Below are 27,160 nucleotides of genomic sequence, written 5' to 3' on the forward strand. Positions count from 1 at the left end.
GAACTTCCAATTCATTCATTCATTCGGCCAGTACTGAGCATCGGCTGTGCTCCAGGCCCCTACAGACCCAGCCCCCAGCCTTCACAGAACAGAGAACCCTGTTAAGAACTGGGTGCTATGAAAGTCAGTGTGAGGCACCCCGTCCAGTCTGGGGCAGTGAACGGGGAGCACGAGGGCATTAGAACCACCGCTGCTGGGACTGAGCACACGGAGGCGGGTGCTAGGGCCGGGGGAGGGGAGGACAAATTCCTGGCAGAGAGGACAGCACGTGATTACCCTGACAATGAAATCAGCAATGAGTGAAGTCAGCCACCCGGAGAAAAAAACTTACTTAAGCAATAATCAGTAAATGACTTCAAGGTCTATTAGCAACACCAGCCTCTCCAGGGCTGTAGTTCACCAGCAGTTCTGAAGGAAGACTATACCTGGAAAAGGACAGTGAGCCACCATGACAGGAGCAGAAACTATCTGCTCTCTTGAAATGGTCACTGTTTGACTAGAAAAGGAGGAAAGTATGGCAAACAGAGATCGCGCCTCTGTGAGACCGAGCCCCCATTCTACAGATGAGGAACGTGAGACTAACGAATCTGGCCGGATGCCACGCTCCTCACCACCACACCGCCGCCTCCCAGAGGGACGAGGGGACCCTCTACACGGGACAAGCGAGAGAAGTGCTGACTCAGGGCACCCAAGCCTTCCAACCACGGGCAAGACCTTACTGTGAAGGTTATTCCATCCAACTTTTCCAGGAATATACCCCCAAAGTCGTCTTTCCCATAAACTCCTCCCTCAACCTTGACCCCTCCGTCTAACCACCACCCTTCTCGTCTTCAGAAGCAGCCTTCTGGAAAGTATATCTACATTCAAGGATATCTGTATTCTCTCCCCTTCCCTCAACTAACATCTACTCCACCACTCCTACTACACACAGTTTTCCTTGACCTCCTACTTGCCAATTCCAAGGACATTCCATACCTTATCTTACTTAACAGTTCCTCCACAAAGGCTACTTTTGAGTGCAAACCTAGCACCCTTGGGTATGCTGCTCTGCTCTGGGCTCCCACATCCCCACACTAACCACGCTGCCATAGAATGGTTTATATCTGTTTCTACCATCAACTGGGAGCCACGAGAGCAGACTGAGGAACGGTCATCCTTGGACCCCTAAGGCCTAGCTCAGAGGTAGGCACATCGTAGACACTCAGATTTCACTGGATGAATGAACCAACGTCTCTGAGATCTGACTCTACCCTCACTGCCCCGAAATTTCCCTCTCCAGAGTCACAGCGGCCTCCTGTTGATATATCCAAGCCACTGCCCTCCTTATCTAGCCTGGCCTCTGAGCAGACTGCACACTGTCGACCACCAACTCCTCCTCGGATTGCTCTCTCCTACTCACCGTGTCCCATTTCCCTCCTATCTCTCTAGGTGCTGCTTCTCCTTTTTGCAGAGTAGTCGTCCCTCAATGCTGGCATTCGTGAGAATGCGGTCCTAAGCTCTTTCCTCCTCTCTTGCTACCACCTGTCCCAAGATCATCTCATCTGCTGATTCCAATGACCATCTCCACGCTGATGATTCCCAAAAGTGTATCACCAGCCCAACCACTGTGATTTCAGATACATACGAGTATCCAACCACCTACTGGACATCAGCAGGCGCAAACCCAACCTATCCAAAACCGATCCTGTCAATTTCTCTCAAGCTACTTCTCCTCCAGTCTAATTCCCTATAAGCAACTGGCATCACCCTCAGCACCCAGGTGCCTGAGCCAAAAACCTGGCCATTTTATCCTCCTCAACTTCCACCCATATCTAATGAGCATCCAAGTCTTAAACCAGTCCCCTCCCTCATCCCATGACTCTAATATAAGCCGCCAACATCTCTCACCAGGATCAGGGTGACAGCTTCCTAACTGCTCTCCCTGCTTTCAGTTCTGCAAACTGAAGTCGGAGTAACCTTTCTAAAAATCACAAATCTGGTGGGGCGCCTGGGTAGCGCAGTCGTTAAAGCGTCTGCCTTCGGCTCAGGGCGTGATCCCGGCGTACGGGGATCGAGTCCCACATCGGGCTCCTCCGCTATGAGCCTGCTTCTTCCTCTCCCACTCCCCCTGCTGTGTTCCCTCTCTCGCTGGCTGTCTCTCTGTCACATAAATAAATAAAATCTTTAAAAAAAAAAAAAAATATATATATATATATATATATATATATATATATATATATATATATCACAAATCTGGGACGCATGGGTGGCTCAGTCAGTTAAGCATCTGCCTTCGGCTCAGGTCATGATCCCAGGGTCCTGGGATCGAGTCCCACATCAGGCTCTTTGCTCAGCAGGGAGCCTGCTTCTCCCTCTGCCTGCTGCTCCCCCAGCTTCTGCTCGCTTTCTCTCACGCGCACGTGCTCTCTCACACACACAAAATCTTTTTAAAAACTAAAAATCACAAATTCTAAGATCTAAATCACAAATGACACAAGTCACTCTTCTGTCTAACACCTAACGAGGTTTTTCATTGCCTTAGGAAAAAGCCCACCAAACTCCTTAAATATAGTTTGTGCAATAAACTGTACTTTCCAAAGATGTCTCAACAATATCTCCCAACCCAAATGCTTTTCATACAATGTGACTTTACCACTCTGACCATCCAGAGGTAGGGTCTGGGCCTCTTCCCTTAGGAATGGATGGTCTCCTGTGCCGGTTTCTACCCACGGAGCACAGGAGAGACGCCCTGTGATTTCAGAGGCTAGGTCATAAAAGGCAACGTAGCTTCTCCTTTAGTTGCTGACATACTCATTCTTGAAGTCTTCGGCTGCCAAGGAAACGGTGTGATTGCTCTGGGGCTGCCATTAAGTGAGGAAACTCAACGCAGTCCATAGGGAGAGACTACATGGAAAGACACATCTAGTACAACTTGAAGAGAGAAAGATGCCCAGCTAGTCCCCATCTTCCTCGGCACCTCCTTGTTCTACTTCCTGTCACCATCTGACTACAACCACATAACACCCCGAGCCAGCACTGCCCCACTTAGCCCTTCCCAAATTCCTGAGCTACAGAAACCACAAAAGAACAAAATGGCCGTGGGGCACTGGCTAGCTCAGCCAGTAAAACACGCGATTCTTAACCTCGGTGTTGTGAGTTCAAGCCCCACACTGGGTATGGAGATATTACTTTAAAAATGGATGAATGAATGAATGAATGAATGAAATGGCTGTTAGTCTATACTAAGTTTTAAGTGATTTGTTATATAACAACAGTAACTAGAACAGTTTATAAAGCCCTGAACAGCCTATCCTACGATTTCCACCTACCTCTGCAAGCCAGCTCTCAACATTTCCTACCTGAAACTCAATATTGCAGCCCACCCTGAACTCCTTCATTGAAAGGAGTCTCAAAAATGTCCTTCTTGGGGCGCCTGGGTGGCACAGCGGTTAAGCGTCTGCCTTAGGCTCAGGGCGTGATCCTGGCATTATGGGATCGAGCCCCACATCAGGCTCCTCCGCTAGGAGCCTGCTTCTTCCTCTCCCACTCCCCCTGCTTGTGTTCCCTCTCTCGCTGGCTGTCTCTATCTCTGTTGAATAAATAAATAAATAAAATATTAAAAAAAAAATGTCCTTCTTGTCTTCAAGTTTTCACACATTCCGTTCTTGCTGCCTGAGTTGCTCCTCCGCCCTATCTACTCTTGGTTAATCCATCGTTCGGGTGTCAGCCTAAACTTCCTCATGGAACATTTCTCAACTCCTAGGACTAGCACAGGTGTCCTCCTGTGGCTCCCTGTGCCTGAAGAATCACAACACTCGTCATAATCCATTGTGATCTTGTGTTGGGCTGCCCATCCCGCCCCGCCCCCAGCGTGCTCTTGCGCGCGCGCGCGCGCACACACACACACACACACACACACACACACACACAGAGCTCCATAAAGACAATGAATAGTGCTGGGAAAATGAACATTCAACAAATAGTCACGAAGCACTTGCCAATCTCCAGCCCCATCTCTTTCCCGAGCTCCAAATGGGCAAATCCACCCACTATCCTACAAATAAACTTCAAACTCAACATGATTCCATCTTCCCCACCCCCGTAAATGATGCCACCACCTACCAATAGCCCAAACCAGAAACCTCAGCTTTTCATTCAAACAATCTTTATCAAGCTCCTCTCTTTCTTTGCTGGGGATACAGTGGATCCTAAGACAGGCTTAGCCCCTGTGGCACAGAATTCACAGGCTGGTGAGTATTTCCCTCATCACCTACCTCTCTCTTACACCGGACATCCCAATGAGTATTACTGGTTACGCTGATTATACCTTCTTTTTTTTTTTTTTTTAAGATTTTATTTATTTATTCGACAGAGATAGAGACAGCCAGCGAGAGCGGAAACACAAGCAGGGGGAGTGGGAGAGGAAGAAGCAGGCTCATAGCAGAGGAGCCTGATGCAGGGCTCGATCCCATAAGACCGGGATCACGCCCTGAGCTGAAGGCAGACGCCTAACCGCTGTGCCACCCAGGCGCCCCTGATTATACCTTCTAAACTGCTCTCCTACCTGTCCTTTCCTGGAGACGTCATCTCCTAAGTAAGTCACACTCCCACCGCCATGGCCCTAGTTCAGGCTTTTGTCATTTCCTGCCGGGACTGCCACAAGAGCTCCCTCATCTGTGTCTCTGCCACCAGCCTTGCTCTTATGTCCCACCCCCGCTACACTGTTCCCCTGCTTAAAACCCTTTGGTGGCTCCTCAGATGCATTAGGCTAAAATCTCAACTCCCCAGGAACAGTTGCCTCGTGCTCCAGCCCCTTGCCTCCCTTTGTCCCCTCACATCCCACAATCGCCCCCACACCCCCCACACCCCGTACTTTTTCTCCCCTTTGTGCTTTACATTGCCTTTCCCTGTGCCTAGAACGCCCCTGCCCCTTCTTCATTCAACAATTTTACTGCGTACCTAGCGGATGCCAGGCACTGTTCTAGACGCTGGACATTCAGCAGTGAGCAAAACAAACGTGTTTATTCTTGTGGTGTTTACATTCTGGAGGGAAAGACAGACAATAAACAAGTCAATAATTAATGTCAGGTGGTGACAAGGGCTATAAAGAAAAACAAAACAGGATGGGAAACAGAGTGACCACTTCAGACAGGATAAGTCTCTGGTGAGGTAATATCCATACAAAGACGTGAATGGAGTGGGGGCTGGGGGGTAAGCTCTGAGCATATCTGGGGAAAGAGCCTTCCCAGCAGAAGGAACAATAAAGTACAGAACCTTGAAGCAGGAACAGGCCAGGAACTGGAGGAAAAGCAAGAGGGCCGGTGTAGCTGAACAGAGAGAGTGAGGGAGAAGAGAGATGGAGCAGGCCTCGCAGGCCATGCTAAGCAGCCGCTCCAAGCACGCCCGGACCCCATTTCCTCCTTCAGTGCTGCGTGCAGACATCTCCTGAGTAAGGCACTCTCCACCCCCTCCCAGTGCCCACCGACCACATACAGTAGGTCTCACTGACTCCTTTTGCCTGTCTCCACCACCACGAGTTCCGGGCTCTACCTCTCAGCTCCGTATTTGAGAGAACCCATCACGTTCCGTAAATTTTTCTCCAGTGGTCACAACTCCCTTGTTCCGAGTCCATGCCCTGCAAGCAATTCCCTGAGTACTGGATGGGCTTCCTAGGGACTATGGTAATAGGACCCCTTGATAGTGGACACACAGTCGCCTTCTGGTCCCTAGAAATCACACATGTACGCTCACCATTGTACAGTCACAGACTGGCATCACCATTTACACATCAGTTTCTTTTTTAGGTAAGTAGGACTCCGTGGATGGGAAAATGACCAACTCTGGGTCATCAGATGCCCCCCTACTCATCACTCAGCTCACCTTCCCTATTTCAGATGGAGGCACCATCACTGCCCACCTGTCCAAGCTTGAACCCTTAGCATCACCTCTGAGAGCCCCCCAACACACCCCCGGCCAGAAGTCCGAGAAATGCCACTTTATAACAACTAGTTCTTTATCCATCCCCTCATCTCTAGTCCAAAGGCCTTGCCCACAGTGCAGGCCTCACTATCCTTCACGTGGACTCAGGTTTCAGCTCCCTAAACCGGTCTGCCTACCTTCTGACTCTCACACTTGCCAAAAACACTCCATGTGGCCACCAGAGTTCTTCTTCCAAGCAAATTTGATTTCGCTTCCCCACTTACAATCAACAGCGTCCCCCCACTTTCCAGATAAAGCCTAACCTGTTTAGGCAACAGACAAACCTGTCCTGGAGCTGGCCCTGGGCCGCATTTCCAGTCTCTACCTTCTCACCCTCTCCCACCCCGCATTCCAGCCATACCAACTACCCTGAATTCCCTGAACATTCCATGCCTTTCTGCACCTCCACACCTTTTCACACCCAGTTCCTTCTGTGAGAAGTGTCATAGGAGACAGCTGTGGATCTTTCCAAAATTCAGTTTAGACACCGTGGTCTCCGTGGGGTCTTCCTAAGCTCTCTTCCCCACAGGAAGAAAGTTGTCCTGCTCACTCCCATGGTGTCTCTACCACCACACTGACTATATTGCATGATAATTATCGGTCAACATATCTGTCTCCCTCCTCAACTATGAGTTCTTGGATGGCAAGGGCCATACTTTTTTCTTCTTTGCTTCCCAGCACTAGGTGGGATATCTAGCACACAGTATGCCCTAAATGTTCCCTGAACGAAGGAACGTTCTGTATTGAATCCCTTCCCTTGCTAAATTTGAAGATTTAGCCTCAGTCCTCACTTTGTGCGTAAACTGTTGGCATATATCTGACAGCTCTAGTGCAGTGACAAGTGCACCAGACCCGTGTTTGAGGGCGGGCTCCGCAGCCCTATGACGCCAGGCAAGCGCAGGGATGGTTTACTTCCAGGCTACCGCGCGGACGAAGTGAGATTCGGTGAAAACCATAAATCGTGGCTCGAGTGAAACATACTGATGATTATTATGTTTAAAATTACTCTCTCTCTTGGCTGCTTCTAGGCCTACCTCCTGCCTTTCTCCTGAATGGCTATGGTTAGACAGACATTACCGCATGGCGGTATATGGCCAGAATGTCCTCCTAGGTCTCCACATCTGACATGCATTGGGTGCTCATTAGACAATGACTGAAGGAAGAAACTCATGAATCCTATGTCCCTAATTCTTCCTTACAATCTTGGCTGCCCTTCTGAACCTTCTTCCAGATCTCTAGGTTCCTCGGAAGTTATTAAAGACAGAACAAAGTCCTAGAAGCAGCCGAGAGAGAGAGTAATTTTAAACATAATCATCACCAATACATTGCACTTGAGTCATGATTTATGGTTTTCACTGAATCTCACTTCACCTACCCAGCAGCCTGGAAGTGAAACAGTAACCGCCTCTTGCCTAGGGTCACACAGTCCAGCCTCAAATGCAGGTCTGGTGCTCTTGTCACTCTACCGGAATATGCCATAAATCCCTGCATACGACTGTGTCTTTTATTAACTGGGGAGCTCTACAGACTAATCGTAACTGTGGCTCCTTCGCATGTATTCTTACAAGGGCATACCTGCGTGCGTAAGTGTACCTGGGTACACGAGAGTTTGAGGACACCTCTGCTCCCAAAGTAGATGCAGATTAAAAGGGGGTGACTGATGGAGGCAGGCATGATGCCAGAACCCAGGAACAGCTGTCAGAGGACACAGATCGAAGCCATAAAGAAGGAAACCTGATGAACTAAAGTCTGGCCAGCACTCTGAAGCCACTGAGGAAGTAAGCACTCATCGTCACCCCCAGTGGCCTGGGAAGCCCTCACAGTCATACAGGAATTGAGACGCGCAATGGTAACTCTGAGTCACCAGAAGAAATGTCAAGTTATGAAGGCAAGCAGATATATCACCGGTTTTAAAGAGATTGCGACAAAGATGACTAACATAATAGGATCCTAGGCCTTAAAGGGATGCAGCCATCTTGGAAATTTTACTTAGGTGGAATAATCCTTACACCACACAAGACATGTTAACTGTATACCCACATTTGAGGGCACCTGAAGCCTGACAGATCCTAAAATTCGTTTCACCAGTAAGTCAACCTACCGGATCATCTGTAAATGATGCGAGAGAAATTACAGATCCCATTTAAGACCTCCAGGGAGAACCTCCTTCTTGTTGTTTTTTTTTTTTTTTAAAGATTTTATTTATTTATTCGACAGATAGAGACAGCCAGCGAGAGAGGGAACACAAGCAGGGGGAGTGGGAGAGGAAGAAGCAGGCCCATAGCGGAAGAGCCTGATGTGGGGCTCGATCCCATAACGCTGGGATCACGCCCTGAGCCGAAGGCAGACGCTTAACCGCTGTGCCACCCAAGCGCCCCTAGAACCTCCTTCTTGTAACACAAGGCAGGGCCTTCCACTCCTCCCTGATTGTTGCCAGGCAGGATAAACCCCATACACAAAGATACACGAAGATATGAGTCCGAGCCACACACATGGACGCACGAAGCACAGGGGGGCCCCACACAGACACCCAGATCTCTGCAAGAGTAAAAAGGAGGGAGGCTGGGGAGGAAGCTGAGGGATAAAATGGGGCAGTGGAGAAACCTCAAGAGAAGGGGACATGAGGGTGACTGGACAGGGCTAATCCAGGCATGGAAAGGGTCTCCAAGGTTTCAGGCTAGGAGGGCATTTTTACAGAACAGAGGCACCTGAGGGATAGGACTATAGAAGATCAGCTTCCCAGTACCTCCAACGTAGCTTTGTAGAATGTACAGGTTTAAATGCATTATTTATGAGACACAGCAAAGTCAAGGGAGACTGAAATGATAGTTTTAAGAATCTAGACCACAGGGACGTCTGGATAGCTCAGTCGGTTAAGCGTCTGCCTTCGGCTCAGGTCATGATCCCAGGATTCTGGGATAGAGCCCCCACATCGGGCTCCCTGCTCCGCAGGAAGCCTGCTTCCTCCTATACCTGTCCCCCCTGCTCGTGGTCTCAATCTCTCAATCTCTCTCTCTCTCGATAAACAAAATCTCTTAAAAAAATAATAATAATCTAGCCCACAGAAAAACTCAAGCAAACGCAACAGAATATTCACCAGAGCATGACCTGTAGGACAGAAAAACTGGAACCAACTTAAGTGACCACTAACAGAGGACTGATTCGTTAAATAATACACCCTTAGAATTAACATGGAATACCATGAAGCTTTTTTTAAAAAAGTAGATCTCTAAGTAGAAAATATCACTGGTAAATTCTGGGGAAAAAGCAAAAACTGTAGGATTGTATGTGTACTATGATCCCATTTTTTAAAAACAGAACAAAACTACACTTAATGAGGGGCACCTGGGTGACTCAGTCGGTTAAGCACCTGACTCTTGGTCTCAGCTCAGGTCCTCATCTCAGGGTTGTGAGTTCAAGCCCTGCACTGGGCTCCACACTGGGCTCCACACTGGGCATGGTGTCTACTAATTAATTAATTAACCAATCAATCAAAAAAAACCCAAAAACACTATACTTCTTGAAGGAACAAGAAAAAGTCAGGAAGGTCATACAAACTGCTAATGGGGCTCACCATGGGAAAATGGGGGAAAGGTAAATTGTTCTCTTTGTAGTTTTGCACATTGCTACCACTTGAATTTTCACGGGAAGCATACACGAATGTAAAAACAGTAAGAGCGGGCACCTGGCTGGCTCTGTCGGTAGAGCAAGCAACTCTTGATCTCAGGGTTGTAAGTTCAAGCCCCATGTTCGGGGTAGAGATTACTTAACTATAAAATCTTTTTAAAATAATAATAAAATAAAAACAACAAGAGTGTTTGTCAGAAGCATTCCCTTCCAGCTCCTTCTCCCTAGCTTCCTGGACTCACACCCCAGCCTCTGCCCTGGAGCTCCAGCCCACACCTCCTGCCCCGGCCCCACTTACAGATGCACGCAGCGGCCAGCAGGCGCCCAGCAGCATACGGGGCGAAGCAGCTCGGGAAGATGGGCTGCACCATGTAGTTGGCAAAGGTGATGGCAATGATGGCCTGGCTGGTGGGCTCGATGATGAGGAGCGAGGTCCAGAGTCGGATGAAGGCAAGGAATCCCCCGAAGGCCTCGAGGATGTAGGCATAGCTGGCCCCAGATTTCTTAATGGTGGTGCCCAATTCCGCATAACAAAGGGCCCCAAAGACGGAGAAGAGGCCCCCCACAGCCCAGATGACCAGGGAGAGGCCAAAGGAGGCACTGTACATGAGCACGCCCTTGGGGGAGACAAAGATGCCCGAGCCAATCATGTTCCCCACAATCAGGCACACGCCATTAAGCAGCGAGATCTCCTTCTTCAGCTTTACCTGCTCAGACCCTGGGCTGGCTTCACCAGCCGAAGGGGGAGCGTCCCCCTCCTGCTGGGAGGCCGCTTCATACTTAACGCCGTCAGCCATGGCGGAGGAGAAGATGGCCGTCACCAGCTTCTTGGCATTGCCTTCTAAGGAAGAAAGAACAAGTCAGGTGGTTGGCGATTACAGAGCACGCTCGCCCGCAGTGGTCAACACGGACAATGTCCTGCTGTCCCCCAGCGCCCCCCCCAGCCCAGAGAGCTCTCTCTGGCCTCCCACCTCCCATCAACCTCTTCTTCTTCCAGCTGGCTCATTCAAATAACCCCAGCTGGAATTTTTAAGGGAAAGCCCTCATTCCCTAGAGAGAAAGCAGCTGTTCCTCCTCACTAGGATGGTGCTGCCTACCGCATCTACAGAAGAGAAAACTAAACCCTGTTCGATCTGAGCCTGCTGTGGTAAAAGGCAAGCCGGCAGTTCCGGGTATAACCATCACGATTTGAGTCTGCATTTTCAGCCTCACCCCAAAAGTCTGTCTTCCCTCTAATTTCAGTCTCACCTGTTACCTGTGCTGAGCTGCAACGTGAGGAACCGATCTTGCAAGCTGCCTATCTGTGGGTTCTCCTCAAAAACTCCTCCACCCCCCCCCCACCTCCCACCCCCTCCCGACCCCCGCCAAGGACATCAGCTCTGGCAAACCTAAAGGCTTCAGGGACCTCTTGCTGGAAACCTACAACCCTCCCCCTGCTCAGGGAGCCGCTAACCCTAACCACCCTTAGGTTAAGTACCCTTCGGTTAAGTCGGCAGCCCTAGCAAATAGAGCCCAAGCAGCCCCACCCCACCCTGGAAGAAAGAAGGCAGATTATTCTCCTCTTTTCCTTCCCAGACCTCTTTCCCAGCCCCTAATATTCCAGGCCTCTTGCTGTCAACTTCCTCACATCAGCATAGCGCCATCACCCAAAAAAGTCTGAATCAGAGAAGGGTGATCCGAAGGGACAGCCCAACCTCGAGGTGATTGGAGGCAGCTGATGACGGCTCCCCACCCAGGAGCCGCAGCTGGAGAGTCGGCACCCAAAGACGCAAAGGCTAGGAAGCCGCTAAAGTGTCCGCAGGTGCCGGCCCGCAGAGCAGCAGACAGCGGGAGGACGAGAGGCGAGGCTGGCCCGGCAAGGACAGCGGTACGAGCGCCCGAGGCCCGGGGCAGAGGAAGCGATTGGCCGGTGCAGAGCAGCACAGGGGGTGGGCAAGGTGAGCGGGGCTGAGGGGCGGGGGGAAGCACACTCACTCCCTGGCCCCAGGCTCCAGCAGGTTCCCGCAGTAGCAGGCACAGAGACGCAGCCTCTGGGAACTGTGGCCTGACCACTCCTCCTTTTCAGTCAGCAGTAAAAGGAAAGGCCAGGCTACTGCTTATGGATTTAAATCAAATCGAGAAGTCAAGATGGGTGGAGGGGGTGAGGGAGGGGGAGGGGAGCGTTAAGCAACTGTCTGGGTCCAAGGTTCACTGGCCCTTCACATCTGCAAAAGGGGCAGCTAGGAACTCTTGGCTCAGCACTTTCCATGATAAGAAGGCACTCTCTCAGGAATCTCCTTTGTCAGCGCTGCGCTGGGACTGAGGGCCCAGAAGAAATGACCGTAGCTGGGTGCATATCTGCAGCCCCAGGGAAGCTGGCCCTGAGGCAATTAGCTGAGGCCAGGGCGGGCGGCTGAGAAGGAGGGCGCAACCCTCTGTCCTCCAGGCCCCACCCTAGCCCCACTCCCCTCTCGCCCCAACAAGCAAGGCAGGGAGGTGGCAAGGGTGCCACAAAGGCTCGGTGCTGTGCTGAGATTAGAGGAAGTGTGAGTGCAGTCCCCACGCCTCGTGGCCTTGTGACGGGAGTCCTTAGAGAGGAACTCTGCACACTTCCCCTCAGAGCAAAGGATGGCTGCCCCCAAATTTGAGCCAGGACCCCATGGCTGAGCCTCAAGCTACTTCCAAGGAAACAAGGTCAAGAAAGGAGATTCAAACCCCTGGCTGCATGGTGCCCTTCCATCCTCAAAAGAAACCATAAATTCCTATAAACACCTTCCCACCTATAAGTTTAATCCAATTTCCTAAAAATACGGAGAAATAAGATTTCATTGAGCTATCCTGGACAGACAGGCCCAGAACAGAGAAAGTTAAACATTTTTTGGAAATCACATAGTCTATCTTCATAGTCTACTTCAATCTGGTATTCTGGGTCTCTTTTACCAACTGAAATACATCCTATCTGTTCTGAAATCTGTCGGTGTCTTCCCACACTCTTTCTAACCCTCTTTGGTTATTCTACAACCGGAGAATAAAGATCTAAAAATCCCCAGGGGGTGGGGGCTTATCTCTACCCTGTGTCTTTGCATTCAAGCCCCTTAATTGAATATCCTGGTGTCAGCCTTCCCAGAGATCACGCTTCCCCCAAGCCATCCTCACAAATATCTGGAAATCCCTCCAGAGGGTCCTGTCCTTGGCTTCCAGCTGCCCCCTCCAGGCTCTGATAATGATAGCGGTCATTTATTGAGCACTTACCCAGTGCCAGACATATGCTAAGCACCCAAATGCCTTATCTGGCCCAATCCCGCCTGCAGCCCCTTACGGCTGGCACTAAGTCACGTGCCAGGGTGCAAACTAGCCAGGGAGGCGGGGAGCCTCGCCAGCAGAGTCCAGGCTCTGAAGGGCACTGCGCATCTCCCCCACCTCTCACCCGCTCCGACCTGCTCCGACCTGCCCCATCGCTAGGCCTTCCCCTCAGACAGGAAAACACTTCAGATGGCTCCCTCGTCAATTACCTGGGGGAGGGTGTGATTAGATTAAACAGAAAGCCTCTGCCATCCTTTAGCCTGCAGGCTAGCCTAAAGGCTCCAGCAAAGCCGGTCCATCTCCTTCCCAGCTGCTCCTCCCCTTTCTCATCCCCTTGCAGGGATGAGAGGCGACCGCAAGTCCTCTTGGCGGCGACGCTATTGCTAGGGTGCCCACTGCTCAGCAAACAAAAACACGCGGAAACACATCATCCCGCCTGCCATCTTAAGACCACATTTACCGGCACCAAGGGGTGGGCGTATGTCCTAATGGAACAGAAAGGAAACGAATGAAGGAGGGACGAAGGAAGGGGAAACTGTGAGGGAGCGTAGGGAAGAGGTGTGCAGGGTTTAACCCCCGCTGGGGAAAAGCGAAGTCCTCCTCTTCAGGGAATCTTGCGACGAAAACTCACGGTGGGGGCCGGGGGCGGTGAAACCCACACTCCAGCGGACAGCGCACCCTGGCGGCCTCACCAGGAAGTGCTGCCGGTGGACTCTCTCTAGCCTACCCCTCAGCCCGCGCAAACTGGACGGGGGAGGCTGCCCTTCAGAGAAAAGATGCCCCCTCCTTCCTCAACCACTGCTCAGCACCAGCGGCTGCGGGCAGGAAGGCACCGTCTTTGGCAGCTCACATTCCTCCCGGAGCCTCTGGCTCTCAGGCAATGCTTCCACCATTCAGGCAGCCTGGGACCAGCAGGACCTCTCCCAGAGGGCTCTCCCACCCCAGGCTTTACAGGAGAACCTTGTAGAGTCTGGAACCCCAGGAGATGGCAGCGTTCCTGATACACAGCGCCCCGTCTTCTTCCTGCCTGAGGAGCATTCAACTCTGAGGACCTAGTGGAGGTTACAGGACAATACACTCACCTTACAGCCTATGGGTGAAGTTTCAGATTCAGGGGTTCAGGGAAGGCAGGTACTGGGCACCCAGCATGCCATGCCCAGCACAACAACCAGAGAAGCCCCTGGCCCCAAACCCACCCATGAATGGCAACACCAAAATATACTTCCTCCAGGAACTAGTAGCCCGCAGTTCAGGGTCTTGGCTGCTCGGTCTAGCTCAAGAGCTAAATGTGAGAAGACACTGTCTCCCCCAGAGACCCCATGTCCTGCCTTCCTAGCTCCAACTGGTCTGTCCTGCCTCCCCTAACAACAGAAACAGAAAACACAGACACTGTGGGGCAGCTGGATGCCCCCATCACCCCAAGCTGGAAGCTCTCAGCTTCTCCCTCCCCAGCTCTCCATTTGTTTTTCTATACTCCCTGTGGCTCCGGTAGTCCCTTTTAAAAAAAAAAGTGAAACGAAATTGTTTACTCCTGTGGCCAGGGCTCCCATTAGCATAGGGCTGAAGGCTCTGGGCAGAGGACTCTGCCTAGGGAGGGCCGGGGTCAGGACCGGGAGACAAGAGGTTCCTGGGTCTCCGGTCGGAGGCTCACTCCATCCTCCTCCTGCACTTCCCTTCTCGCCCATAGTCCCTCCTCTCCCACCTCTTACCTGTCCCGTGACCTTTGGGCAGGTGCGAGGAGGAGGGGCTACCAGCACGCTGGGGGGCGGGGGAGGGGAAGGTGCTAGGAAGGGAAGCCGGCTAAGGCTCGAGCTGCAGCAGCTGTTGACTCCGAGGAGCAGAAAAGGCAGAGGGTGACGGGGACCGAAATGGAAAACAGGAAAACACATGTGTGACTCTGGCCGGCGGCGGGGAGGGGCCAGGGGATGGGCTGGAGCTGGGACTGCCTGGTCAGACCCAGAGGACCTCGTCGCCTGCCTGCTTCTAGGCACCTTCTCTACCCAGTCTCAGCTCCTCCTGTTCCCCACCTTGGTCCCTGATCTTCCTTGTTGCCCTACATTTACTGAGCACTTAAGCTCTCCCAGTGACTGACAGTGCCCTCCTGTTCGCCTGCTCCCCTCATTCCGTCTCCTACTCAGCTCGCACTCTCATACTATCCTTGGTCCTGCGGAGGGCATAGGATCCGTCGTTAGGGCTCTGGAACTCAGCCCCTATGTCAGGCAACACATGCCAAGAAGACCACCTGTGCGGGTACAGCCAGATGCCCCAACAAGAAGCCCACTCACAGCTCAGGTCCCCAGCTGGTTCAGGGGATATACTTGCCACCGGGTAAGAGCCAGCTCTGGCACCCTGGGCAAGCTAATGAGTTGGCACCCCTTCACACCAGGATCCTTTAAACGTCTGTTGAATGTCAGCTTAGCAGAGGTGGAGGAATACCGGTTTTCTTGGAATCAAAACGGGAAGCCTCATTCTTCCTATTCAAAATGAGAGCTTATTCTATGAATTCATTACATGCAGCTTTCTGAAGTAGTTTCTCGGCGGGCATATTAAACCATTTAAACTGCAGACAAGAGCGTAAATCTTTCCTGGGGAATGGCACTTCACAGTGCAAGGTGCATTTTCAGAATTCCAGCTCTGACTCCTGCCTCCCTACAACTACCGGCTGGCCAGTCTCAGGACTACACCCTGCAACTTATACCTGTACCTGCGTGTTGCAAAATTATCCGACAGACAGACAGTCCAGGTAAGCAGTCGTCAAGGGTTCCGTCTGTGGATGGGAGCCAGCTTACGGTTCACCAAGGGACACAGACAGAAATCGGAGTTCACTGGCACCGAACGTCTGAATTACTCCAAAGATCGCTTCGTGTCTTTTTACACCCAGGCCACTGCCCAGCTGGCCTGCCCCTTCATTCCCCTCTGGGGTCAGGCTCAAGGTGTATGAGGAAGTCCTAGGGAGACAGCCCTAAGGCGGCCCCCTTGACATTGGCGCTCAAGCCACCCTGCCCACCTCCTTGCTGTTGTCACACAGCAGTCACGCTCCCCGCTCAGAGCTTTCGCAATCGCAGTTGCCTCTGCCTGCAACATGCTTCCTGGTGACATTGTTCACCCTCCACTCACTCCATCCGGGTCTGTGCTTAGACACCACACTACCAGAGGCCTCGCGTGAGGAGTCTCCGACAGAGCAACTTCCCTCTTCATCCATTCACCGTCCTGGACTTTCCTGCAAGGGCACCGCCACCCAGACTGCATTTGCAGCTTGTCGTCACCTCTCTCACTAGAATGCAGGCACCACCAGAGCCGTCGCTATTCACCCCGCGTCCCCAGGGCAAAGCACAGGGACACAGTCAAGAATCCTTGCGGGAAGAATAAATGAACGCACGAACGATCCCGTGCCTCCTCGGCTGATTTCCCAGCAGCCGGGGCTCTGGGAACGTCCTTGAACTTGCCCTCTGGCCCACGTATGCTGCTGCTGGTCTGCCCCTAAACTAAGCCAGGAGTGTCTGGAAGTATTTATTCTTTTTGATAGTAATGGGTTGAAGGGAGAGGGAGGGTATAATCTTCAGTTTGACTGCGAGGCCTAGAATGGTTTGAAATGAACGTTTAGTTTCAGTAAGGGGAAAACAAAAAGCCCCTCATCCCACGCGCTCTCCGGGACCTCGGCTGTCCCACAGCCCCGCTCAGGTGACCGGTCTGGGTGCGGCGAGAGCAAGGTGTGACCGACGGCCGCCGGGGGCGGAAGGACGGACGAGGCAGAGGGAGGCGAGGGCTCAGGTTCACAAGCTCTCAGGCGAGATCAAGAGCGGAGCCGCGAACCCTTAAGCGTGACCTCTTCCCGGACGCCCTCCCGCAACTCTCCCCTTCCGGGTGACCCTGGCCCCACGCTCCTCCGCCCCCGCCCAGCGGCTGCCAGACCTCACCTTTGCCCCTTTCTCCCACGCTCCCCTCCTCCCCGCCTCGCCGGCCCCTGCCCGGCCCTAAACGTCGCCTCCGCCAGTCCCTTTATTACCCTCTTTCCCTTGACCCCGGTTATTCCGAGTCTGCAGCCCGGAGACCTCGCCTTCCCAAATCCCGACCCAGCCACTGCCCGCCCTCCTTGACCCTCTTAAGAGCTCGATCGCCCCCGAAGTCCAGGTCTGGCTGCGGAGGCCAAACCTGGGCCTGCCTTGGGGGACCAGGAGCCCACCCACCCCGGCGTCCCTTCCCTTCCTTCCTTCCACCTGGCGGAGCAGCCCCCGCCCCTCCCCGGGCTCCAGGAAGCCCTGGGGGTGGGGTGTAGACGAAGGGCGTCAGGGTCCGAGAACCGAGGGGCCCCGCAACCCGCTCCCCTGCCCTCTCCTCACTCAGGCACAGCTGCGCTGCCTGAAACTGACAGCTGATACCCTTAGACGCGTCCTCCGCCCCAGGAACGCTCAGCTTCCTCTTCCCTCCCTCCCAATCCTGCTCGCGCTGGTGGCCCGACGGGGGTCCGGGCGAGGGCCCCAAACCCTGGCAACCCCGCCTCCGGTCCCGAGACGTCAGCTGAAACTCGGTAGGGACTCTGAACTGCAAAGCCCCATAGGGGAGGGGGAGGGGAGCGGCGCCCGCCCCGAGCCAGGGGAGGGGTCTCCCGCAAGGGCTTCTCAACTCCCCGCCCCCTCGGGGAGCTGTTGCATCAGCTCCGAGATCCCCAGTTAAAGAAAGTGGTCTCCACAAGGCCGGGAAGGTGTCGGGCAGTAGAGCCGCCGCCAGGAGGCAGCACTTAACCAAAAATCCTGTCTTAGGGCGCCAGGGAGGTTGAAGTCCCCAAAGCATCTTTCATCTGAAGAGTCTTAGTGACAGCATGGGCCCAACAAAAGAGGGAGTTGCTGGGCTGATTTAAGAAAAAGAATCTGGAAACACTCTTTTCACCATGTTTTAAGGCTAAAAGATGACTTGCAAATACTATGATTATTTTTTACACCTTTTGGGCAAATTTTGGCATTTTTTAAAGCCGGCACTGTCACTCTGCAGAAATTCACAAAGAGCCACCCGCCTTCAAGACCAGCCTCGTGGAAAGGCACACAGCTGAGAGACTTCCCAGCTGCCAGGCAAGAAAAAAGAGTGTAGCCCGAGGTCATAATTTACGCATCTCAAAGCTGGGTGATTTAACACAAAATTTAGCCCGAACTGATTTAGCAGCCATGGGAAAAGAAAAGGAATAAGTTACAACGAATTATGTGATAAGGAAATAATGTGCAAAGCAATGTATTGTGTGAGGGCTTGCCTTTAGCTCCCACATTTCTTGCATGGGGTGACAGTGGTTTAATTGTTGAGCTGGCCTAAGGAGGAAGATAATGAAGGAATGTAAAATAAGACACTTCCCAAGTAATTTGCTCTTCTTCAACTTTCAGTTTGGTCAGAAGCATGCAAAAATGAGAACAAGTTACAAAATGAGGTGGAATTGGTCGCCCAGAGTCAGCTTCACTGACATTTTCTCCAATGTCATTATTATTCATCTCAACAATTTAAAAAGCACCTGATTTCCCAGGGGCACCTGGCTGGCTTAGTCGGTGACTCTTGAACTCGAACTCAGGGTCCCGAGACTGAGTCCCACGTTGGGCATAGAGATTATTTCATTAAAATTTTTTTAACGTTTTAGTAAAAATAAAAAATAAAACGTTCCTAATTTCTCAGAGCAATGCACTTGTACAAAAGTGACTGTGTACAGACCATACAGAAGGATAGTGAATAAACATATTGGACAAAACATGAGTTGACAACAAAGTATTAAAACCAAATACAGGCTGTGACGCCCTTGAGAGGCAAAGGAGTTTAAGAGAGGAAAGACATGGGGGCGCCGGGGTGGCTCCGTGGTTAAGAGTCTGCCTTCGGCTCAGGGCATGATCCCAGAGTCCTGGGATCGAGCCCTACATCCGGCTCCCCCCTCATCCCCACCCCCGCTGGAAGCCTGCTTCTTCCTCTTCCTCTCCCACTTCCTCTGCTTGTGTTCCCTCTCTCACTGGCTGTCTTGCTCTCTGTCAAATAAATAAATAAAATCTTAAAAAAAAGAGAGAGAGAGAGAGAGGAAAGACATGAAGCTCAGCTTCCTGATGCTTCTCATTGCTCTTAACGCCAGCCTTTGCCAGATGAAGTCAAGAGTCTGTAAGACATCTAGTTTGGGATGACGAAGCCGCTTTCCTGTGGCTTGAGTCTAGTGAAGTCATTAAGGAGTGCTGTCCACTTGCCAGACCCCCTCCCCTGCCACAGTGTTCCATGAGGTCGCAGAGAATGCTGCTGATGTGAGCTGTCAGCACTAATGTTCTTTCGTTCTCGCTCTCAAAATCCTAACCCATACTTCCTGCTATTTACAACCCACGGACTGTCCACATCACACCAACCACGTCAAAGGCTGAACTTGTCTTCCTTCCAAAGACCTTTCCCCTCCCAGATTTCTCAGTTTTCCCAATTAAATTTCCCATCCTGCCCCCAAAGTCTTCCAGCTCGGGCTCCTTGACTCCCACAGCTATTAAAGTATTGCATGTGTTCATTTCAGCCTGTGGAATTTATATTGTTCACATGATTTGTTCACCTTAATGCGTGTGCCCATTTTTTTAATTTTGCAAACCGATGGCGTCCCCCTAGTGTGTGAGCTACTGGAAGGTAGTACTACTGCTTCGATTCCTTTATACAGTGTTGGTGGTAGTGCCAGCTTGTCATATTTCCTGTCAATCTTGAATGTTGACACTAAGGTTATTTTTCCAGCCCTTGCCTTCTACTATCAGACTTGCCAACTGTAAACTACGTAATGGGATTCCAAGTGCTGTCTACCTCAGCTGTCTGAGGACCAGCCAAAGGTCTATGAAGCCAGCCAGGCCTGGGAAAGTGGCATTCAATCATTATTGCAACTGTAAAACAATAAATCCAGAGCCACGTTTTGATTCAATTTCCTGATCTCTGACAACTACAAGCAATCTCTACGATGATTGCTTCCTGGACTGTCTTATCTACTGTAGATGTTTTTTATGAAAATCATGCGAAATCATTTATATAGAAGTGTTTCCATAAGTGAAAATGAAGTGTATGAGTGTAAGATGGTGATAGTTCTTTATTGTCTTATTGCCCTTGCTTAGTTTTGGGGGATCCATCTGTTGGCTTATAGCCAAGGTTCTTTTGTTCCCATCCTTTCTTCTGGTTCAGCCCTAGCCTATACCATTTTTATTGTTATTGAAACAGCTGCTTTTACTTCTTAAACCAGGATCCACCCTTCCCCTCTTGCAAAGCCCAGCTCAGAGCCACCTCCTGTGGAAAAACTTCCCAGTCCTGCAGAAGGAAATGATCAACTTCCAGACAGGCCATCGCACCCCTCCCTCAGTATCCCCCAGCCCCCATGTTCAGTGTCTAACCTAGCACAAAGCTTCACCATTTATAAAGCATTTGCACTTATATTATCATTTCTAAATGTTTTCAGAAATGTGATATATTAAGGGTTTTTTAAATAAAGAAATTAAGAATAAATGAATTTCCCAAGACAAATAATGATTTAAAAAAGAGGGAAGGAGTCACAGATCTGGGTTTACTATGTATTAATACAGTATAGTCCCACCTAATCCACAGAGGATACTTTCCAAGAACCCCAGTGGATGTATGAAACCATGGATAGTACCAAATCCTCTATATGTGTTTTATTTTTCCTATACAGATATACCTATGATAAAGTTTAATTTATAAATTAGGCACACTAAGAGATTAACAATAATAAAAAGTTATAACAATATACTGTAATAAAAGTTATGTGAATGTGGTCTTTCTCAAAATATCTTATTGTACTGGGGTGCCTGGGTGGTGCAGTGGGTTAAGCATCTTCTCTTGGTTTCGGCTCAGGTCCTGATCTCAGGGCTGTAAGACTGAGACCAGTGTCTGTCTCCGTGCTGAGCACGGAGTCTGCTTGGGATTCTCTCTCCTTCCTCTGCCCCTCACGCTTGTGCTTTCTCTCCCTCTCAAATAAATAAATAAATCTTTAAAAATACATCTTATTATACTGTATTCATCTTTCTTTTGTAGATGATAAGATGAAGAGAGGTGCATGACATAGGCACTGTAACTTAGCATTAGGCTACTATTGGCCTTCTTACAATTTGTCAGAAGGATCATCTGCTTCCATAGGGCAACTGAATTTGGAAAACTAAAACTGTGGAAAGCCAAACCATGGTTAAGGGGGGACTTCTCTACCTGCCTCACAGGTTGCTGCAAGGATTATACTAGATAATATGTGGTGTTAGCCCTTACAAAGATGAAATCAGATCTTAGCTACAAGACCTCTTCCTCAAGAAAGCCTTCTTTAAGACCCTTCTTCAGATCAAGTTTCCATTACAGCTACAAAGGAGTCCCTCCCTTCCCAACACTCATCCTGAAAGAGGACTTCTGCTGCCTCAATTTTGGCCTCAAACTTTGTAGTTGGGTTCTTTCCTGCTCAGCTCTTGGCGCAGATGGAAGACCCTGAGGGCAAAGCCACCCATGACAGGAAGGAAACTACCCCCTCAAGCAAAAACGACTGTCCTGAGCCAGCAAGATCCCACTTGTGATTGACTCCAGGACAAGGATGGATTTGACCTTCACTGCCCACCTGCACCTACTCACCCACCTTTGCCCCTCATCTTCCTTATAAGAACCGGAAGTATTTTTGGCACTTTGGGGACAGTCTTTGAGACACTTCCCTGTCTTCCCAGTGATGGCCTCACTGAAATGAATTCCTTTCTTATTTCACCACCGTTTTTCTGCCTTTGGATTTTTAGTGGCAAGTGGCTGAAGCTCGTCTGTTTGGGACCCGCGCAGCCAGGTGCTCCTGCACCCCTGTGCACCCTCTACAATCTCAGCGGTATTACAGTAATGTGTGTGATTATTGTCGTCTTCTCTCTCTAGACCCAGAACTCTTACCAGAATAGTAATGTCTGTTTTGCTCTGCATAGAATCCCGTGCACTTAATACAATGCTTGTCACATATAAGCTCTTCAATTTTGTTGGATAAATAAGGCCTGAAACCCAAATTTTCTTATTCATTCTAGATTTGACTCTTAGGCTATGAAAAACGTTTCAGTGATGCGGAAGAAGGCAGAATGAGGTACATACTCCTCTAAGATAAAGGAATAAATTCCAAAGGACCAGACACCCCTGCGCAGAGGTCACTGGTACGGTTCAAAATGGTTCAGTCTAGGACACGACTTCCACTGAGGATGTAACCATTACGAACGATTCATATGCAGACCAACTGTTCTCCCTCAAAAACATCGGTCTCAGCTCTGTCCTCTCTTCCGTACAATGCCCCAAGATGGCGGGGCCCGTGGTGGAATCTCAGATTCAAGATGGCGGCTACCGACTTCCCCTGCAGCGTCGCGCGTGGCCACCGAGGTCACGCCCACTTCCGGCTCCGCGGCCTCAGTATGGCTGCTTTAGGTACTCTGCTTTTGGGTAAGTGGGTGTGGAGTCGGTGGGCTCGGGAGCCCGCGGGGGCAAGTCTAGAACCCCTGAATTGACTGTATGGCCTCTGCCCCAATTCTGCCCTGTTTTCCCTGCAGGTGTCCGGAGGCTGCACAGCAGCGTGGCGGCTCGGGCGGGCAGCCAGTGGCGACTCCAGTGAGTGCAGGTCTAATGCCGGTCTGGGGGGTACTGGGGGGTACTGGGAAGCCGGAAGCGGGGCCGAATCCTTACCGGACTGTTTTTCTCCACCCAGGCAGGGCCTGGCTGCCAACCCCTCCGGCTACGGGCCCCTTACGGAGCTCCCAGACTGGTCTTACGCGGGTGAGCGCTGACCTGACAGTTAACTCAGTTTCGCCCAGAGGGAACGCCCCTGGACGGAGGGCTGGGGAGGGGGGGAAAGCGAGGAGGGAGAGAAGGGAGTCAAGGTGGGGATGTGTCTGAGCGGACAACGTATTGAACTTTATATTTGGAGTTGGGGGGAAAAGCCCAATTGTTTATTTTGTAAATTAAACTACGCCTATGGAAAATAAAGCTAGACAGGATCTTGTGGGGATGAGCAGAATATAATTCTAATTTGGAGCGCCCCGGGGGAGAGAGTGACAAAGATTTTTACGTTTTTCATGGGGGGACGGTTTTTAAAGTTAGAAAGATCCACCGTTTCATGTGGTGAGTATATTGTTGAAAATCTGGTACCAAATGCAGAGAGATCTCTGAAAGGCTGCCAAAAATGAACATCTCAGAGAGAGGGGTTAGGAGGGTGAGGATTGAGGATGGAGGGCTCCTTTCAGAAAAGTTTCTTCTCTTAGGGGGGAAAAAAAGAGGGCGGGGGAGGAAAAGGAAAGAAAGAAAATATAGGTATTATCCCTAGAAGGGAGGGATCTTAGAAAAGTTGAAGCCACTCCCCCCTCCCAATATGGGAAAACTGAGGCCTTAAGAGTTCCTGTGATCTCAAAGCTAGGTAATAGCAAAGCAAAGACTAGAACTGGGTAGGGGCAAGGCCCCCTTCAACAGCACAGAGACCTGGGTATTAATACCCTATTGGATTCTATTGGACTATGATCCTGAGGATGGTAAAGATTTTTTCCACTTATTACTTACTGCAGGAAACCCAGCATCTCCTAAAAGTAGTATGGAATATTGGAAAGACTCTGGAATTCTTAATTCAGGCTTCTCTACTTGCTGACTTTGTGGTCTTGGACATATTACTTCATTGTATCTCTCAGTTTCTACAAAACTTCTGGGCAGAGTTTTCACTGTTTCTTACTTTGTAAAAAGTAAATGTCCTTTTTCTTTATCTTCATTATAAACAACTTCAGGTCAGATATTGCATTTTTCACCAGGTCAGCAGAATTTCTGGAATTTGTATGATGTACTTGTGTGCCTATACTGTACTACAGTGAAACCTAGGACATAGTCTGTGAAAGCCTAGCTGGGAAAACGCATGGAGATTTTAAAAATTAAATAATAGGGGCGCCTGGGTGGCTCAGTTGGTTAAGCATCTGCCTTTGGCTCAGCTCATGATCTCAGGGTCCTGGGATGGAGCCCCACATTGGGCTCCCTGCTCAGCGGGGAGTCTGCTTCTCTCTCTGCCCCTCCCTCCACTCATGCTGTCTCACCCACATGCACTCCTTCTCAAATAAATAAAATCTTTAAAAATAATAATAATAATACTTCAGTGCTCTACCTCTTTCCAAAAGAATTTGAGATGGCCAAATAAGGCAAAAAAAAAAAAAAAAAAAACCCAATAGTACAATAAATGTCCCAAGGCAAATAGATGAATATTAATCATTGGTAGGCACTTTTAAAAAAAGATTTTATTTACTTATTTGAGAGAGACAGAGAGAGCCAGAGAGACCACAAGCAGGGGGAGGGGCAGGGAAAAGCAGACTTCCTGCTGAGCAGGGAGGCTGATGCAGTGAACTCTAACCAGGGACTCCAGGATCATGACCTGAGCTGAAGGCGGGCGCTTAACCCACTGAGCCACCCAGGCGCCCCAATAGGCACTTCTTTCAGGAGAAAGCTAACAGAGTTGAAGGAGCGTTTCTGGGCAGATAGGACTTTAGGGGAGCTTAAGGACAAGAACTGGGCAGAAAAGAAAGGAAAAGAGAGCATTTCATTGAAGAGTGAAGTGGAGTTTAGCAAAGACTCATGATGAGTAGAACAGTGATCAGATTGCCTGAGTGGAGGGTTTCTGGGTGGCTCAGTCGGTTAAGCACCAGACTCTTGATTTTGGCTTAGGTCATGATCTCACAGTCAAGATCTCGAGATTGAGCCCCAGACTGAGCCCCAAGCTGAGCTCTGCACTCAGGGGGGGGGGGGGAGGGGGGAGTCTGCTTGAGATTCTCTCCCTCTCTCTCAAATAAATAAAAACTTGGGGGGAAAAAGATAAAACAAGAGATTCAGCACTGCAAAGGACCATTCCAGGATAACAAGGGGTACGTGAAATAGAGTCGGAGTTTGCCTCAGAGCTTATTCCTGGCATACCTTACCCTTGACACCGAGGGATGGGTTTTTGGAAAATGAAGCCACCAGGGGTGTGAAATGGGAGAGAGCAACTAGAGACTGGTCCTTTCCTATCCCACTGCCTTCACAGGGTGCTGCCAGCCATCTCTAATACCTGTCTTTTTCTTCACTTCCACCTACAGATGGCCGCCCCGCACCTCCAATGAAAGGCCAGCTTCGAAGAAAAGCCCAAAGGGAGAAGTTTGCAGTAAGTGGCTAGGGCCCCAGTCAGGGCAACCTGTATGTACTTGGAGGGAAAAATTTACATTTTAATTTGGCTTGAGCTGTGCTGACACCTAAGCCCACATGTACCCCTACACCAACGTTTAAACAGCCAGAGGTTTTTAAGGTACTGTGCGAAGGGAGGAAGAGAGTGGGGCGTTCCCAGGGCGGGAACCAGTCGTAACCATTCTGCCACACATTTTGCCGCCTCCTGCTTCCCATCCCGGGACCCGGTCCCCTCCCCCGGTCAGCAGTGTCATTTTCCAGCTGAAACCTCTGGCTTTGATCTGTGAGCGAAAGGATACATGGTGCAGAGCTCAAGCCCCAGATGTTATCCACCCTGTTTTCCTGTCTGTTTCAGAGACGAGTCGTACTGCTGTCACAGGAAATGGATGCTGGGTTACAGGCATGGCAGCTTAGGCAGCAGGAGAAGTTGCAGGAAGAAGAAGGGAAGCAGAAAAATGCTCTTAAACCCAAAGGGGCTCTACTGCAGAACCCACGGCCGAGTCAGTAAAAAGCAGTTCCTGTCTCCCTTGCCGAGCCTCTCTCTCTGGCTTTCCTCTCTGTCACCTACATGCCTCATCCCGGCCAGAAGAGAGTCTCCACATCCCCCGTCCCCATCTGTCTTCAGAGCACAAGAGCTTGGACACTAGGAAGAACCGCCTGTAAGATCACTGCCTGGAAGAGTTGGCTCAGTGCCCTCATCCCTGGCCCCGTTCCAGTTCAGTGGAGTCTGGCTCTGGGATACTTACCCTCTCTGCAGGCCATAGGACCGGCCCAGCTATGAACAGTAGCTGCTCTGCGAACATGGAAAAGGGGCAGCAGCTCTCCTGGTCTTAGCCAGGCACTCAGGCCTTTAACGGCCGTACACACCTCAGGCCACCTGCAGTTACTCATTTAATAAATGTTTTGATGAAAAAGGCTTTCCGGCTGAGGTCCATTTCTTGGCAAGCAACTGGTGTCAGTTTTCCCAAACTTCAGATACATGGCCCAAGAGGATACCCCCACTGGGAAAGCTGACATGGGAAGAACCAGACTTGGGTGTCGCATGTCTGCTAAAGCCTTGGAGCCTGAGGTTTCTGTGGTTCTGGCTGAATTCCAGAGGCTGGTCAGAGACAGCCTGTACCTCTCGACCCCAATTTGTGTAGGGGAGCCCTGGAGGTGCTCGGCCCCTAATCGGTCACCGTGGCATCCGTGTCTAATATCCACCATATATCTCCCACAAACCAGTAAGCTGCCCAGGACCCAGAGAAACTTTTCCTATTGTTGATCATGGATTCTGGGAGAAAAGGGCCTTTACTCCCATTACAACACAGAGCACTGGGCTTTCTTTCCATTATCCTGCTACAAACTTGTGATAGTTCCTGGATCTCTAGTATTGCTAGAGCTCCCTACCTGACCTAAATTCTGTCCAGCCTCCTTTATTCCTTGCCTTGCTTTCTTTCCCTCCCTTCTTCCCCCCACTACCTCCTTCCTCTCTCGCTGACCAATGCAATTCTGGGATCTTAGATTTCGCTGATGGTCGAGTTTTCTGTCTCCCACACTTTTCCTGCTTCTGTTGGGCTGCTTTTCCAGATCTAGCTCTCAGCCTCTTATCGGTCTCTCTTCCCCACTGTCAGCTTCAGCTCTCCCTCCCCCTTCGCCAGTCCTCCCCCTTCCCCCACATACCTCCACCTTTTGTTCTCTGTTTAGTCAGTCCCTGCAGATTTTACTCCTCAAGAAATTGCCCTTTTCCACTGCAGCGGGGAAACTAAACCCCAAAGTCCGAACTCCCAGTCTGTCTTGTCTAAGTTTCCCTGAACTTGATTTGCCTTTCACCACATTCCACGGCCTTGCACCTCCTTCCTCCAGTCAGTTTAAGGAGCAGCCAGATTGCAAATGATAATTAAGGGAGTGCATTTGTCTTTTCCACGAGGACGGGACCAGTGTGGTTGTGGAAGTTGGTTGGTGGGTTTTGTTACTGTTGCATGTTTTGGGCAGGAGAGGGATGGAGGTGGTTGTGAAGAACAAGGGGCAAAAGTTTCAATTTGTTTGAGCCACAGGTCCCAGCAGACAATCTCCAACCCAGGTGTGGTGAACATAGAAGACCTCCACCAGCAGCCTCCCAGACTCTGAACTTGTCTGCCCCAGCCACTGA

General features: G+C 50.6%; 2 protein-coding genes across 7 annotated transcripts in view; one reads left to right on the forward strand and one right to left on the reverse strand.

The window, feature by feature from the left end:
- The window catches only part of SLC7A7 (solute carrier family 7 member 7), a 54,133-nt gene that overhangs the window by 18,403 nt on the left and 8,570 nt on the right, over nt 1–27,160 (reverse strand). The window contains exons 1-2 of one of the 5 annotated variants that reach the window (XM_026486530.4): nt 14,577–14,665; nt 9,884–10,426 (exon numbers count right to left, since the gene is read on the reverse strand). In XM_026486530.4, coding sequence (XP_026342315.2) covers nt 9,884–10,382 — 499 coding nt within the window. In that variant the 5' untranslated portion in view covers nt 10,383–10,426; nt 14,577–14,665. The other 4 variants (XM_048216261.2, XM_026486531.4, XM_057306367.1 and 1 more) reach the window with 4 other exon arrangements.
- On the forward strand, nt 16,612–25,946 carry MRPL52 (mitochondrial ribosomal protein L52). Of its 2 annotated transcripts, XM_026486536.4 has the most exons (6): nt 16,612–17,395; nt 21,888–22,290; nt 22,398–22,455; nt 22,553–22,620; nt 24,945–25,009; nt 25,385–25,946. In XM_026486536.4, exons 2-6 carry the CDS (start codon nt 22,080–22,082, stop codon nt 25,535–25,537), a joined length of 555 nt encoding a protein of 184 aa, XP_026342321.2. In that variant the 5' UTR covers nt 16,612–17,395; nt 21,888–22,079; the 3' UTR covers nt 25,538–25,946. The 2 variants fall into 2 exon arrangements, with proteins under 2 accessions (XP_026342321.2, XP_044235539.1); XM_044379604.3 differs by lacking the exons at nt 16,612–17,395; nt 21,888–22,290 and having other exon boundaries at nt 22,408–22,465.

This window comes from Ursus arctos, unplaced genomic scaffold (genome assembly GCF_023065955.2).
Source record: "Ursus arctos isolate Adak ecotype North America unplaced genomic scaffold, UrsArc2.0 scaffold_37, whole genome shotgun sequence".
NCBI classification, from domain to species: domain Eukaryota; kingdom Metazoa; phylum Chordata; class Mammalia; order Carnivora; family Ursidae; genus Ursus; species Ursus arctos.

Bases quoted from the DNA above. Each gene is read 5' to 3' on its own strand.
- MRPL52 (XM_026486536.4), top strand. From the start codon at position 22,080: ATGCAGACCAACTGTTCTCCCTCAAAAACATCGGTCTCAGCTCTGTCC. The intron at 22,291-22,397 runs GTAAGTGGGTGT...TTTTCCCTGCAG, and splicing joins TTTAGGTACTCTGCTTTTGG to GTGTCCGGAGGCTGCACAGC. The intron at 22,621-24,944 runs GTGAGCGCTGAC...TTCCACCTACAG, and splicing joins CCCAGACTGGTCTTACGCGG to ATGGCCGCCCCGCACCTCCA.